Source organism: Haematobia irritans, chromosome 1 (genome assembly GCF_050003625.1).
Source record: "Haematobia irritans isolate KBUSLIRL chromosome 1, ASM5000362v1, whole genome shotgun sequence".
Classification (NCBI taxonomy): Eukaryota; Metazoa; Arthropoda; class Insecta; order Diptera; family Muscidae; genus Haematobia; species Haematobia irritans.
Genome location: NC_134397.1, coordinates 183,193,103 through 183,207,544, shown reverse-complemented (window position 1 = coordinate 183,207,544; position 14,442 = coordinate 183,193,103). Strand labels below are relative to the sequence as shown.

Genomic DNA, 14,442 nt, shown 5'->3' with positions numbered 1-14,442 from the left:
TCAGCTGGTTTTCAGTGTGTTCGAAAGTATAATGTTGCCACAATTTTTAAAAGTTAACACAAAAAAGTTTTAAGCAAAATTATCTTTGATTTTTGTGAATACTATCCGCTTTCCTAAACAAATCAAAGGTCTTTTTGAAAATATAAGGTAATTAAATTATAACTTTTACAAAATCAATGGGCTAAGAAAAGTGAATTTTACCAAATTTATTGCATGAAAAATATGGCATCTTCAATTCTGCAAAGTGTTCTTGGTGCACAAATCACTGAGCAAATTAAAAAAAAACACGCCGCCAATATCTTTCTGCACATGGAGGTCGCCACGATAGAAAATTTGTTTGCAATATTATTGTAAATATTTAAGCAATACAAATGAGAAAAACCTTAACAGAATAGTTAATTATGCCCACTATAATTAAATTTCCTTTAATGTATGGATGTTAAAAACTATTTGACCAAAACCAAAATAAAAACTTCTCCGCCGTCAAAAACAAAAACGAAAATTACACGGCGATCGTTTGTTTATGAGTAACATTGAGGAGGGATAGAAAAAAACAAATCAAAACAGATTTGAAGCATCACGCAATTGTCTCCTTTTTCTTGATAAATTGCTCTTGTCCTTACATTATTCACTGCTAACAAAAATCCGGCAGGCATTTTATGGCTTTGAGTTACGCACTTACTTTTAATTTTTTATGTTTATACCGGCAAAATATGTTTTGTTTATAATTTCTGTCTGCAAATAATATGGCTTGCAGAAAAAATCAGCTGTCACATTTTTCGATTAAAAGTCCGAAAAAAGTGTTCACACGTGTGACTCAGAACAACTAACTTTGTGTGTGGTGTGTAGAAAGTGTATAGTGTGGTGCACAATGCGGTGTGACCCAGAACAGACATGAATGCCACATATCCATGAAAAGAAGTTCATGCTGTGTATTTGGTCGGGTGATGTGAGTGTGGAGTACAAGGTTTGCCTTTTACATTTCGGAATTGGGTAACCCTCGATGAACTTAATTCGATTTTTGGCGATGAAGCTCCGTCAAGGACAAGTGTTTGGTACGGTGAATTCAACCGAGGTCGTTGTTCACTCCAAGAAGAATTTCGTGAAGGTCGTTCAAAATCACTTGTTATTCCGGAAACAATTGATGCTGTACGCCAAATGATATTGCAAGATCGTTATGTGACCTATCGTGAGATTTAGATAACCTTCGGCATTAGTGGGACAAGCATATATTCAATATCGCATGAACATTTAACTGTCAAAAAATTTATTTCGGATTGCATCCCACACACAGAAAAAAAAATTTTTCGTAGTTAAACTAATGCTAAATTTAACTTATTTTTATTGCAAAATAAAAAAATTATTTGTTTGAAGTTTAATTTTATTATTTTTTGCGAAATTTTCCACAGCCCTATGAAATTTTCGTTTTTTTGAAGTATGTCTCAAACATTTTATGAACTAAGCGTGGGCATAAAATTCAATGATTCCCAAGAATAGTAAGAATGAACTACTGTATGGTTAAAATGGTCATGCATTTTTCGCCAATGATTTTCATATTTATTATACCCACACCGAAAGAATTCCCTTCGTAGATTTAACGAAAAAATTTTCATTGACATAAATTCTTCATTAAAAGAACGAAATTTTCATTCATTTTCGTAATTTTTGTGAGGAACATTTTACGAATCTACGATTTTTTATTTTACAAAATTTTATTCATAATTCATAATTTTTGTGGATATAAATTTTACCAGTTTATGCATGTTTTACGAAAACTAGCAAAAGCAATAGTAATTTTAAACATGATTGAAATTTTTAGAAATATTGTAGGGTTTCCATATGGATAATTTTCAAAAGAGAACTTTCGCTTTAAAAAAAGAGAACATTTTAACTAAAAAAGAGTTTACAATAAAAAAATTCTTAATAAATAATTAATAATTTTATTGATGTTATAATTAAAATAATAATAGTTTCTAATGACAGACAAATAAACAAAATAAATTCAAAAAAAAAAAACATAAACAAAATAAATTAAAATATTAAAATTAATTGAGATCAATATCTGATTCTGATGAATCGGAATTATACTTTTTTGAGCTACTTATTAGGGCTAAGTATTTTTTATCGTTAATAATTAAATCTTTAAAAGATGTACATTTTAAATCCTTAAGATTGTATACAACCGTGATTGTATACGCCGTACGTCGAAACGTCGCAATTGTGTTCCGGCCTTTAATTTGTCAACAGATTTAACCCAGTAAACAATTAGTGGCGAACAAGTGTGGCGAATTCCTACTAAATAGGTAAAATTCCATCAATCTAGGAAAGGGCACTGTTGGACATAAAAATACGGCACCAAAAAAACGAGAGTGAACAAAAAGATACGAACACAAAAAGAGAACATGTTCTCTTTAAAAGAGATGCAATGGACAGCCTAAAATATTGCATCAGATTTACTGAAAATGGTTCCGTAGTTTCTTCATACATACATTTATGGTTTTAAGCTGAAATCAAAACAATAATGATGGAAATATTTATAATTATAAATATGTATATTATTATAGACTATTTCTGCACTCGAACCAATATGGGTAATATTTTCCCAACATTTGGAAAAGTTCGTTTAACCACCATATTTATTGACAGCGAGCGGTTCTAAAGAACAAATCGATAACAAAAGGAAATAAAAACAAAAACATTTCGCAAAGAAGTTTCATAACAATAGTGACCTAACTCAATTCATTCAAAATGTTCTTTGCACATACAGTGACGGACAAAAATATTCACACAGTAAAAGATTTCATGTTTTGTCTTCAAAATTGTTTAAATAAAAATAGATAGCCCAGTAATATATTAAACGAAATTTTGTATTCATTTATTATTTATCTTTATTTAAAGAAATATTTGATTTGTGAAATGAAAAAAATAGAAAAAAACAAATTTTTAGTTCACGGCAAGTTTTTAAGGAGACATAAGTATTCACACAATTGTACGGTTTTAAATGAAATTACGTATATTCTGAAAGTTTAGTATTTTGTTGAGTAACTTCTCTTCTTTATGACTTCTTCCAATCTTCTTGGCATTGAATGTGCTAACTTTTTTGTGACATCGGACCCAATTTTTTGCCATTCTTGTATCAGGGCTTCTTTCAATTGAGTCTTGCTTGTTATTTGCAGCTTTCCCACACGTTTTCCCAATTCGTCCCATAAATGTTCTATGGGATTCATGTCAGGAGATTGTGGAGGGGTCGGGAGAGTGTGGGGTACATGATAGGCTGTCCACATTCGTACGTCGTGGGCGGTGTGTTTGGGATCATTGTCCTGTTGAAAGTAGAAACTTTCTCCAAGACCCAACTTCGCCGCGCTTTGTAATAGGTTTTCTTTCAAAATATTGAGGTATACTGTTTTATCCATTTCACCATCGATGAAAACCAAGTTCCCCACAGCTGCTGATGACATACAGCCCCATACTATGACCCCTCCTCCACCATGTTTGACCGTGCTGACCACATTATATTTTTCTAACTCCGCATTCGGCCGTCTCCAAACGCGAACTCTTCTATCCGATTGAAAAATGTTAAATTTACTCTCGCCTGAGAATATAACTTCATCCCAAAAGTTCTCTGGCTCGTTTCTATACATTTTTGCGAAGTTAAGCCGTTTGGATTTATTTGTTTTGCTGATGAGTGGTTTTTTCCTCGCTACTCTAGAGCTATAACCAGCACGATGGAGGGTCCTGCGCACCGTTTTTGGATGTATTTCTTTATCCATCTCTTCTAAGCAATCCGCAGCCACTTGAGTAGAAGTTATTTTTGGGTCCTTTTTAATTTTTCTCACAATCTGAGCTTCTTCTCTGGCAGTTAACTTTCGTGGCCGTCCAGATCGTTCCATATTTGTGAAATCTGCAGAGTCTTTGAAACGTTTTACAATGCTGCATATTGTAAAACGACTTCGATTCAAAATTTTTCCGATCTCTGCATACGATTTATTTTGTTTATAGGGGTCCAAAATCATTTTTCTTTCAGCTTCTGTAGTTTCCTTTTGTTTTCGGCCCATTTTCCCAGCATTAGCTATTTAATACACTTCACTAATTGATAATAGAAGTCTTCGGGGGTTTCCCTATTTCGTCACATAAAAGTATTGCCATATTTAACGAATTATATTCGGATAGAAGGGTTTTTGAGACCATAACTACGAGAGTGTGAATACTTTAGTCCTCTTTTTACTTTTTTGGGCTGTCTTTTTTTGATAGTTTATACTTTGCTTAAATTTCACCTCAAATTTAAGTAAGTAATATATTGCATAAAATTTTTCTCGAAGACATTAATGACCTAACGACTTTTATTTAAAAATTATAAGGAACTTTTCCTTTAAAATGTCGCTGTGTGAATACTTAAGTCCGCCACTGTATGTATTGCAGAAACTTTTCCTTAATCCATCAAACTAAATTAAACTTTCCAGCTATTAATTAGTAATTCTTAACTAGTATCTCAATTTAAAATGTTCACAAAGTTACAAATGTGCGAAATTAAACATGTATATCATATACAGTTTGTCAAGAAAGTGTTTTGACAATGGGATAAAAATTATGTTTTGTTCCAAAATTAAATATAATGAAATTTAAAAAAAAAATTTATTATGTATTTTGGAAAGTATACATACGTACACAGAATTAAAAATTTAATAAAATATTTAATATTTCAATTATTTCTAGAAGTTGAAATAGTTGGCAATGTCAAAAGATTTTCTTGACAGACTGTATATTCTAATTTGAAATAAACAATGTGTCGTTAAGCTACTTCTGCGTTAAACATAAATTGTGAAATTCAAGAATGAGGCAGAGAAAAAATTTTTTATTTTCTCTTTAACTCTCTTTTCATTTGCCTACTTATTCTGAGAGTATACTACAAAGTGTTAGTAGCAAATGCTAAATAACGGTTCTCACATATTTTGTGCTGGGCTAAGTTGATTTTATATAAAGTGTGTTCGCGTACTTTTCCAATAAAATGTAGTTGTACAATAAACGTTGAATAGAGTTTTACTTTCTTCACCTGAATTTGTATTTTGAAAATAATTTATATAAAAACAAGTAAGGAAAGTCTAAAGTCGGGCGGGGCCGACTATATTATACCCTGCACCACTTTGTAGATCTAAATTTTCGATACCATATCACATCCGTCAAATGTGTTGGGTGCTATATATAAAGGTTTGTCCCAAATACATACACTTAAATATCACTCGATTTGGACAGAATTTGATAGACTTTTACAAAATCTATAGACTCAAAATTTAAGTTGGCTAATGCACTAGGGTGGAACACAATTTTAGTGAAAAATAAATATGGGAAACATTTAAATATGAAGCAATTTTAAGGAATCTTCGCAAAACTTTATTTATGATTTATCGCTCGATATATATGTATTAGCAGTTTAGGAAAATTAGAGTATTTTTTACAACTTTTCGACTAAGCCGTGTCGATTTAACAAGGAAAATGTTGGTATTTTGACCATTTTTGTCGAAATCAGAAAAACATATATATGGGAGCTATATCTAAATCTAAACCGATTTCAATCAAATTTGGCTCACATGACTATATTACTAATTGTACTCCTAGTGCAAAATTTCAACCAAATTGGGCCAAAACTCTGGTTTCTGGGGCCATATAAGTGCATATCGGGCGAAAGATGTACATGGGAGCTATATCTAAATCTGAACCGATTTCAACCAAATTTGGCAGACATAGCTACAATGCTAAATTTAGTCCCTGTGCAAAATTTTAACCAAATTGGGCCAAAACTATGGCTTTTAGGACCATATTTTTCCACATCAGGCGAAAAATATATATGGGAGCTATATCTAAATCTGAACTGATTTCAATCAAATTTTGCACACTTGACTATAATACTAATTGTACACCTAGTGCAAAATTTCAACCAAATTCGGCTAAAAATCTGGCTTCTGGGGCCATATAAGTCCATATCGGGCGAAAGATATATATGGGAGCTATATCTAAATCTGAACCGATTTCTTCCAAAATCAATAGGGTTCTATTCTGACCCAAAAGTAGGAACATGTGCCAAATTTTAAGACGATTGGACTTAAATTGCGACCTAGACTTTGATCACAAAAATGTGTTCACAGACAGACGGACATGGTTATATCGACTCAGGGACCCACCCAGAGTATTATTGCCAAAGACACCCTGTGTCTATCTCGTCTCCTTCTGGGTGTTACAAACATATGCACTAACTTATAATACCCTGTTCCACAGTGTGGCGCAGGGTATAAAAACAGAAGTACAAAAATATCTTCTTGCCCGGCTTGTGGCGGTCCATCACAATTCACCAAACCTTCGATTTTTATACCCTCCATCATAGGATGGGGGTATATTAACTTTGTCATTCCGTTTGTAACACAGCGAAATATTGCTCTAAGACCCCATAAAGTATATATATTCTGGGTCGTGGTGAAATTCTGAGTCGATCTAAGCATGTCCGTTCGTCTGTTGAAATCACGATAACTTCCGAACGAAACAAGCTATCGACTTGAGACTTGGCACAAGTAGTTGTTATCGATGTAGGTCGGATGGTATTGAAAATGGGTCATATCGGTCCACTTTTACGTATAGCCCCCATATAAAGGGACCCTCAGATTTGGCTTGTGGAGCCTCTAACAGAAGCATATTTCATCCGATCCGGCTGAAATTTGGTACATGGTGTTGGTATATGGTTTCTAACAACCATGCAAAAAATCCACATCGGTCCATAATTATATATAGCCCCCATATAAACCTATCCCCAGATTTGGCTTGCGGAGCCTCAAAGAGAAGAAAATTTCATCCGATCCGGTTGTAATTTGGAACATGGTGTTGGTATATGGTCTCTAACAACCGTGCAAAAATTGGTCCACATCGGTTCAGAATTATATATAGCCCCCATATAAGCCCATCCCCAGATTTGGCTTGCGGACCCTCAAAGAGAAGAAAATTTCATCCGATCCGGTTGTAATTTGGAACATGGTGCTGGTATATGGTCTCTAACAACCGTGCAAAAATTGGTCCACATCGGTTCAGAATTATATATAGCCCACATATAAGCCCATCCCCAGATTTGGCTTGCGGAGCCTCAAAGAGAAGAAAATTTCATCCGATCCGGTTGTAATTTGGAACATGGTCCATATCGGTCCATAATTATATATAGCCCCCATATAAAACGTTCTCCAGATTTGACCTCCGGAGCCTCTTGGAGGAGCAAAATTCATCCGATCAGGTCCAAATTAGGAACGTGGTGTTAGTATATGGTCGCTAACAACCATACCAAAATTGGTCCAATCACACAAAAATTGGTCCATATCGGTTCATAATCATGGTTGCCACTAGAGCCAAAAATAATCTACCAACATTTTATTTCTATAGAAAATTTTGTCAAAATTTTATTTCTAGAGAAAATTTTGTTAAAATTTTATTGGGTTCATAATAAAATTTTCATCATTGTCAAAATTTTATTTCTATAGAAAATTTTGTCAACATTTTATTTCTATAGAAAATTTTATTCAAATTTTATTCGGTTCATAATCATTGTTGCCACTCCAGCCAAAAATAATCTACCAAGATTTTATTTCTATAGAAAATTTTGTTAAAAGTTCATTTCGACAGAAAATTTTGTTAAAATTTTATTTCTGTAGAAATTTTTGTCAAAATTTTCTTTCTATAGAAAATTTTGTCAAAATTTTTATTTCTATAGAAAATTTTGTGAAAATTTTATTTCTATAAAAAATTTTGTTAAAATTTTATTTCTGTAGAAAATTTTGTCAAAATTTTATGTCTACTTTGTCAATCTGAATTATATACGTATTGGATCGATCTTTTTATACCCACCACCATAGAATGGTGACGGGGTATAATAAGTTTGTCATTCCGTTTGTAACACATCGAAATATCGATTTCCGACTATATAAAGTATATATATTCTTGATCAGGGAGAAATTCTAAGACGATATAACGATGTCCGTCTGTCCGTCTGTCTGTCTGTATGTCTGTCTGTCTGTTGTAATCACGCTACAGTCTTCAATAATGAAGCAATCGTGCTGAAATTTTGCACAAACTCGTCTTTTGTCTGCAGGCAGGTCAAGTTCGAAGATGGGCTATATCGGTCCAGGTTTTGATATAGTCCCCATATAAACCGACCTCCCGATTTGGGGTCTTGGGCTTATAGAAATCGTAGTTTTTATCCAATTTGCCTGAAATTGGAAATCTAGAGGTATTGTAGGACCACAAATACGTGTGCCAAAAATTGTGAGTATCGATCCATATTTCGGTATAGCCCCCATATAGACCGATCTCCCGATTTTACTTCTTGGGCTTATAGAAACTGCAGTTTTTATCCAATTTGCCTGAAATTTGAAATCTAGAAGTATTTTATGACCATAAAGAGGTGTGCCAAAAATTGTGAGTATCGATCCATATTTTGGTATAGCCCCCTTATAGACCGATCTCCCGATTTTACTTCTTGGGCTTATAGAAATCGTAGTTTTTATCCAATTTTCCTGAAATTTTAAATCTAGAGGTATATTATGACCATAAAAAGGTGCGCCAAAAATGGTGAGTATCGGTCATTATTTTGGTATAGCCCCTATATAGACCGATCTCCCGATTTTACTTCTTGGGCTTATAGAAACCGCAGTTTTTATCCAATTTATCTGAATTTGAAAATCAAAAGGTACTTTAGAACCGTAAAGAGGTGTGCCAAAAATGGTGAGCATCGGTCCATGTTTTGGTATGGTGCCCGTATAAACCGAGCTCCCGATTTGGGGTCTTGGGCTTATAGAAACCATAGTTTTTATCCAATTTGCCTGAAATTGGAAATCTAGATGTATTTTAGGACCATAAATAGGTGTGCCGTAAATGATGAGTATCGGTCCATATTTTGGTATAGCCCCCATATAGACCGATTTCTCGATTTTACTTCTTGGGCTTCTAGAATCCAATGTTTTTATCCAATTTGCCTGAAATTGGAAATCTAGAGGTATTTTCGGGCCATAAAGAGGTGTGCCGAATACGGTGAGTATCGGTCCATATTTTAGTATAGCTCCCATAAGAACGATTTCCAGATTTAACTCCTTGGGTTTCTAGAAACCGTAGTTTTTATCTGATTTGCCTGAAATTCTAAATATTCTGGTATTTGAGACTCAGAAAAACGTGTATCGGATTAAGTTTTTATCGGTCCATTTGGTAATGCCTCCATATAGAAGGCCAACTGATCATGAAAAGTGCTTAAAACTCAATGTAAAATTTCCAAATTTTACTTCCCGGTGAAAATCTACAGATTTAAGATTTCAAATCAAGACGTTATTTTATAATTTTCTTGCACACTTACAAGAGATGTTAATAATTCCTCTAAAACTCAAACAAAAATGGTTCTTATAAATCCAGAACCTGATATAGTCCTCATAGGTGAAATCTTTAAATTTATCTTCCGGAAGTGTCCTCAAGCCCTCCTGAAATTTCAAAGGAAACCCTAATATTTGGTTCATGGTGGTGGGTATTTAAGATTCGGCCCGGCCGAACTTACTGCTGTATATACTTGTTTGATTTAATATATACCAAGTATGGACTTACATACAATTTAGAAGATGGTGTTAGGAGGTTTTAAGATACCTTGCCATCGACAAGCGTTACCGCAACTTAAGTAATTCGATGGCAGTGTTTAGAAGAAGTTTCTACGCAATCCATGATGGAGGGTACATAAGCTTCGGCCTGGCCGAACTTACGGCCGTATATACTTGCTATTATTGTGTTTCTCAATTTCGGAGACGCAGAATAGTTGTGTGATAGTAAGACAAACGCAGCTGGCAATGCCATATTCGATGGCACACACAAACCCCGCTGGCAATGCCGTATTCGATGGCAGCACCTTCCTTGCCGATCAAGCTATGTACAAAATGGCAACATGGTCTCCACATCTGCTTGTAGATCACATTTATATTCGCATTTTCGGCAATCGAAGCAGCACCAGCTTGTAGGGGTTAATCAACATTGAGCGAACCTTGGATTTTTATTCTGTTTTTCAATTTCAGAGATGCAGAATAAGTTTGGTGCTGACAAAAAAAATTAGAGCACACAACAAGCCGAATACTGAATTAGGTGGATATCAGCCGACATGAGACATGGCAACATATATATTCCCTTTGCAACCGAACCTAACCTAACACAAACTCCGCTGGCAACATCACATTTGATGGCAGCACCTTCCATATCTGTCAAACTATATAACATAACACCTGAAGCTATATTGTCAAAAAAAAAACATGGCAAGAACCGCTTTAATTCCGTTTCGCTGTCTTGAATGCAACAATTTGCTAAGATCAACCAGCCTGCCAGTTATACTTACTTTCTTTGGAAGCCAATTCCTAAATATTCAAAAAATTAACTTTTGCAAAGTATTTATTGTATAACATACATTTTTTGTTAAAACCTTAAAAAACATCTCCTTATTCATCGATTTTACAATCATCACTATCTAATTCTGGCTGTAAGTACTGGTCAATAAATGATAGCTGCATTTGTGGATCTTCAATTTTCTTCATAGATCCACATACATAGAATAGCGTTTTATATTCAGAATCACCAACTTCTGCGTAACCGTTTTGTACTGTAGTTTCACTTTGAAATTTGGGGAAATCCTGGGCAATATAGTCGATCAATTTTATCATTTGTTTGGCTTTTGTTCGTAATGGTATTAGAGCACAAGGACGTGATCCTTTGCCAATAACCAAATCCGAGGGATTCTCGAGATCACAATAATAATTGATCGTGCGTAAGTCTTTATTTATATTCGAATGAATATAACGAATATCCTGGCTATGAGCAGTATTTCGAAAGTTGTTGCAGAATATTTTCATAAATGAACTACCCCGTGTTTGATGTCTAGGTGAGGCTACACGATCTGGAACACTATATAGAATTCTGGTATTCTCACATAAAAATCCATCATCTGTGGGTTGTATTTGTTTTAAATCATTATAGTCGGCAAAATCCATATCAATTCGGCCACGACACATATTTGGTATGATAAATTTATTGGCACTCCTTAGAGTGGTATTCATCTCAATGGGATGTAGTAGATCATCAATGAAATTCAATTGACCATCTTGGCAATAGACCACATTGTCCGCGTCTCCATGTGTCATAAGGAAAAAATAAAAACTCTGTAAAGGACTGAAGTCCTTATCCCTTATGTACTTCACAATTTGTAAAATTTCCTCACGCGAACAATCCTGTACTAGAATGAAGGGAATTTGAGCAATTTTCAGTTCTCTCAGCAGACGTTTTACATCCTGCTCACTGCCCTTGCGAAATTCCAGATTATTGGTAAAATAATAATTATTTACTATGATGGCCAAAGCTGGATTTATACTATAGAAGTAGTAGTCAACATTTCGTATGGTATGTATCAAAAAATCCATATTGAACCCACATTCCTGAAACAATTCATTGATTGAGATCAGTGGCAATATATCCAGCCAATATAGCATCATGTCCAGAGCATAAGCCCTATCCATGTGTTGCTTAATGAAAATCTGTTGAAATAAAGTGTTTTCCACATTGGCCTTAAGAAATATATCATAATCTCTTAAAGGGATCTTATCCGCCATAGTAATATTCTTAAATTGTGGAATTTCTTCGGGTAAGTCCTTAACACGTGAGTGTAAATATATATCTTCTGATGTTTTATTTTTCTCTGCATATTTCCTCAATACCAAGTGAGTAACTAGTAAATCATTGTGCGAGCGATAGTACTCATTTAAGAGATAACCAGAGATAATCAATTTTGTTTTATACCTCAAATGAGCGTTCATTTTGATATTATCAAGTATTTTCCGTAATATCTTGGTGCCACATTGACACTGGGTGTTTATTAGAATGACAATGCACGAGTATGGTATGTACATGGAATTCCTGAGATTTGCATATATTTCTCTCGGATGTTGATAATTGTAGTCCAAATTGAATGCCGTATTACCATCAAAGTATTTAAGAATTTTCGTGTCCCAATGTTTTTCGCAATTTAATAAATGCAATCGCATACGCTGGCCAAGCATTAGCAAAGTTGCGAGTTTCGGTTTCGGGGGATATAACATTATCCCATCGTATGTTTTCGTTTCTCCGTTAGACATTCACGTTTAGCTTGGGCTCCGATAAAGGTCTTAATTCAACGGCGTTTATCAATGAACTGAGAAAAGCCAAATACGTTGAATGCAATTGCCGAATGAGTGAGCATATGAAGTGCGAAAACTTATTCTCACTACAAAGAGACTGAGAGCTAAGTATCCAAAACAAGTATTAAAAACAAAGATGAATATAAACTCATGTACACTGAGGTGGGTGCAGCGATAAGGTATACAAAACATGTAAGGAAAGTCAAAAGTCGGGCGTGGCCGACTATATCATACCCTAAACCACTCCTCATGAAGTAGTAAACATAAGCATTTGTGGGGTATTATTGGTATAGGTTTTAGCGATAAACCGCATTTCCATATTTAATAACATTAAGGGGTACATTTTTATGGGAGTTTTGTAACGAGTATAAATAATATTGAGTACATTATAAAAAAAGAATAAATCGCTCAATTAATGTGGGTTATAAATCAAAATTCGAAAAAATCGAGCATTATTATTATAAAAGAGTGACATGCAAGTCTAAATACGATCGGATGATACATAAAAATTTGAAACTTGAGTAGCATTGGTAAATAAATCAGAGTATTATGGCCAAAATTGGAAAAATCGAACGATGTATGTATATATATATATATATATATATATATATATATATATATATATATATATATATATATATATATATATATATATATATATATATATATATATATATATATATATATATATATATATATATATATATATATATATACATATATATATATTGAAAAAATTGACCCAATAACTTCATTTGGGATCATAGTGCCTCATTTATTAACCGATCTTACTCAAATTTAGCATACAGTATTTCCTTGTACTGAATTGTATGATCGGTTAATAAATGAGTTATAAGTCCCGTGGAAAGTGTTTTTTTTTTTTTTTTGGAATAAATTAAATTATTATTAACATACAAGTAACCTACCGTATTTCTTACAGCATTTAGGTTTGCTATTTATTTACAACTATATATGTACGTAATTTTTATCAGTCCCGTGGCTTCAGTCTCGTGGTTAAGTTATTAGCCACGGGACTGAATGAGTACCACGAGTAAAATAATACAATTATTAATATATTTAGTCTATACGTGTATCCACTTTTATATAATATAAATAATAGTTTTGTTGTTGTATTAGTTAATGTGGATACTAATTCTCAAAACTGGTTTTTATACCCACCACCATAGAATGGTGACGGGGGTATAATAAGTTTGTCATTCCGTTTGTAACACATCGAAATATCGATTTCCGACTATATAAAGTATATATATTCTTGATCAGGGAGAAATTCTAAGACGATATAACGATGTCCGTCTGTCCGTCTGTCTGTCTGTCTGTCTGTCTGTCTGTCTGTCTGTTGTAATCACGCTACAGTCTTCAATAATGAAGCAATCGTGCTGAAATTTTGCACAAACTCGTCTTTTGTCTGCAGGCAGGTCAAGTTCGAAGATGGGCTATATCGGTCCAGATTTTGATATAGTCCCCATATAAACCGACCTCCCGATTTGGGGTCTTGGGCTTATAGAAATCGTAGTTTTTATCCGATTTGGCTGAAATTTGAAATCTAGAGGTATTTTATGACCATTAAGAGGTGTGCCAAAAGTAGTGAGTATCGGTCCATGTTTTGGTATAGCCCCCATATAGACCGATCTCCCGATTTTACTTCTTGGGCTTATAGAAACCGCAGTTTTTATTCAATTTACCACGAAATTGGAAACATAGAAGTATTGTACGACCACAAATACGTGTGCCAAAAATTGTGAGTATCGGTCCATGTTTTGGTATAGTCCCCATATAAAACGACCTCCCGATTTGGGGTCTTGGGCTTATAGAAACCGTAGTTTTTACCCAATTTGTCTGAAATTGGAAATCTAGAGGTATTTTAGGACCACAAAGAGGTGTGCCGACAATGGTGAGTATCGGTCCATATTTTGGTATAGCCCCCATATAGACCGATTTCCCGATTTTACTTCTTGGACTGCTAGAATCCGAATTTTTTATCCAATTTGTCTGAAATTTGAAATCTAGAGGTATTTTATGACCATAAAGAGGTGTGCCACAAATGGTGAGTATCGATCCATGTTTTGGTATTGCCCCCATATAGACCGATCTCCCGATTTTACTTCTTGGGATTATAGAAACCGCAGTTTTTATTCAATTTACCTGAAATTGGAAATCTAGAGGTATTGTAGGACCACAAATACGTGTGCCAAAAATTGTGAGTATC

General features: G+C 34.1%; 1 protein-coding gene across 1 annotated transcript; it reads right to left on the bottom strand.

Moving 5' to 3' along the window:
• Nucleotides 1-10,422: 10,422 nt before the first annotated feature.
• Nucleotides 10,423-12,225, bottom strand: LOC142222251 (uncharacterized). Its single transcript, XM_075292269.1, has one exon. The coding sequence runs from the start codon at nucleotides 12,171-12,173 to the stop codon at nucleotides 10,488-10,490; it is 1,686 nt and encodes a 561-aa protein (XP_075148384.1). The 5' UTR covers nucleotides 12,174-12,225; the 3' UTR covers nucleotides 10,423-10,487.
• Between the last annotated feature and the right edge of the window lie 2,217 nt (nucleotides 12,226-14,442).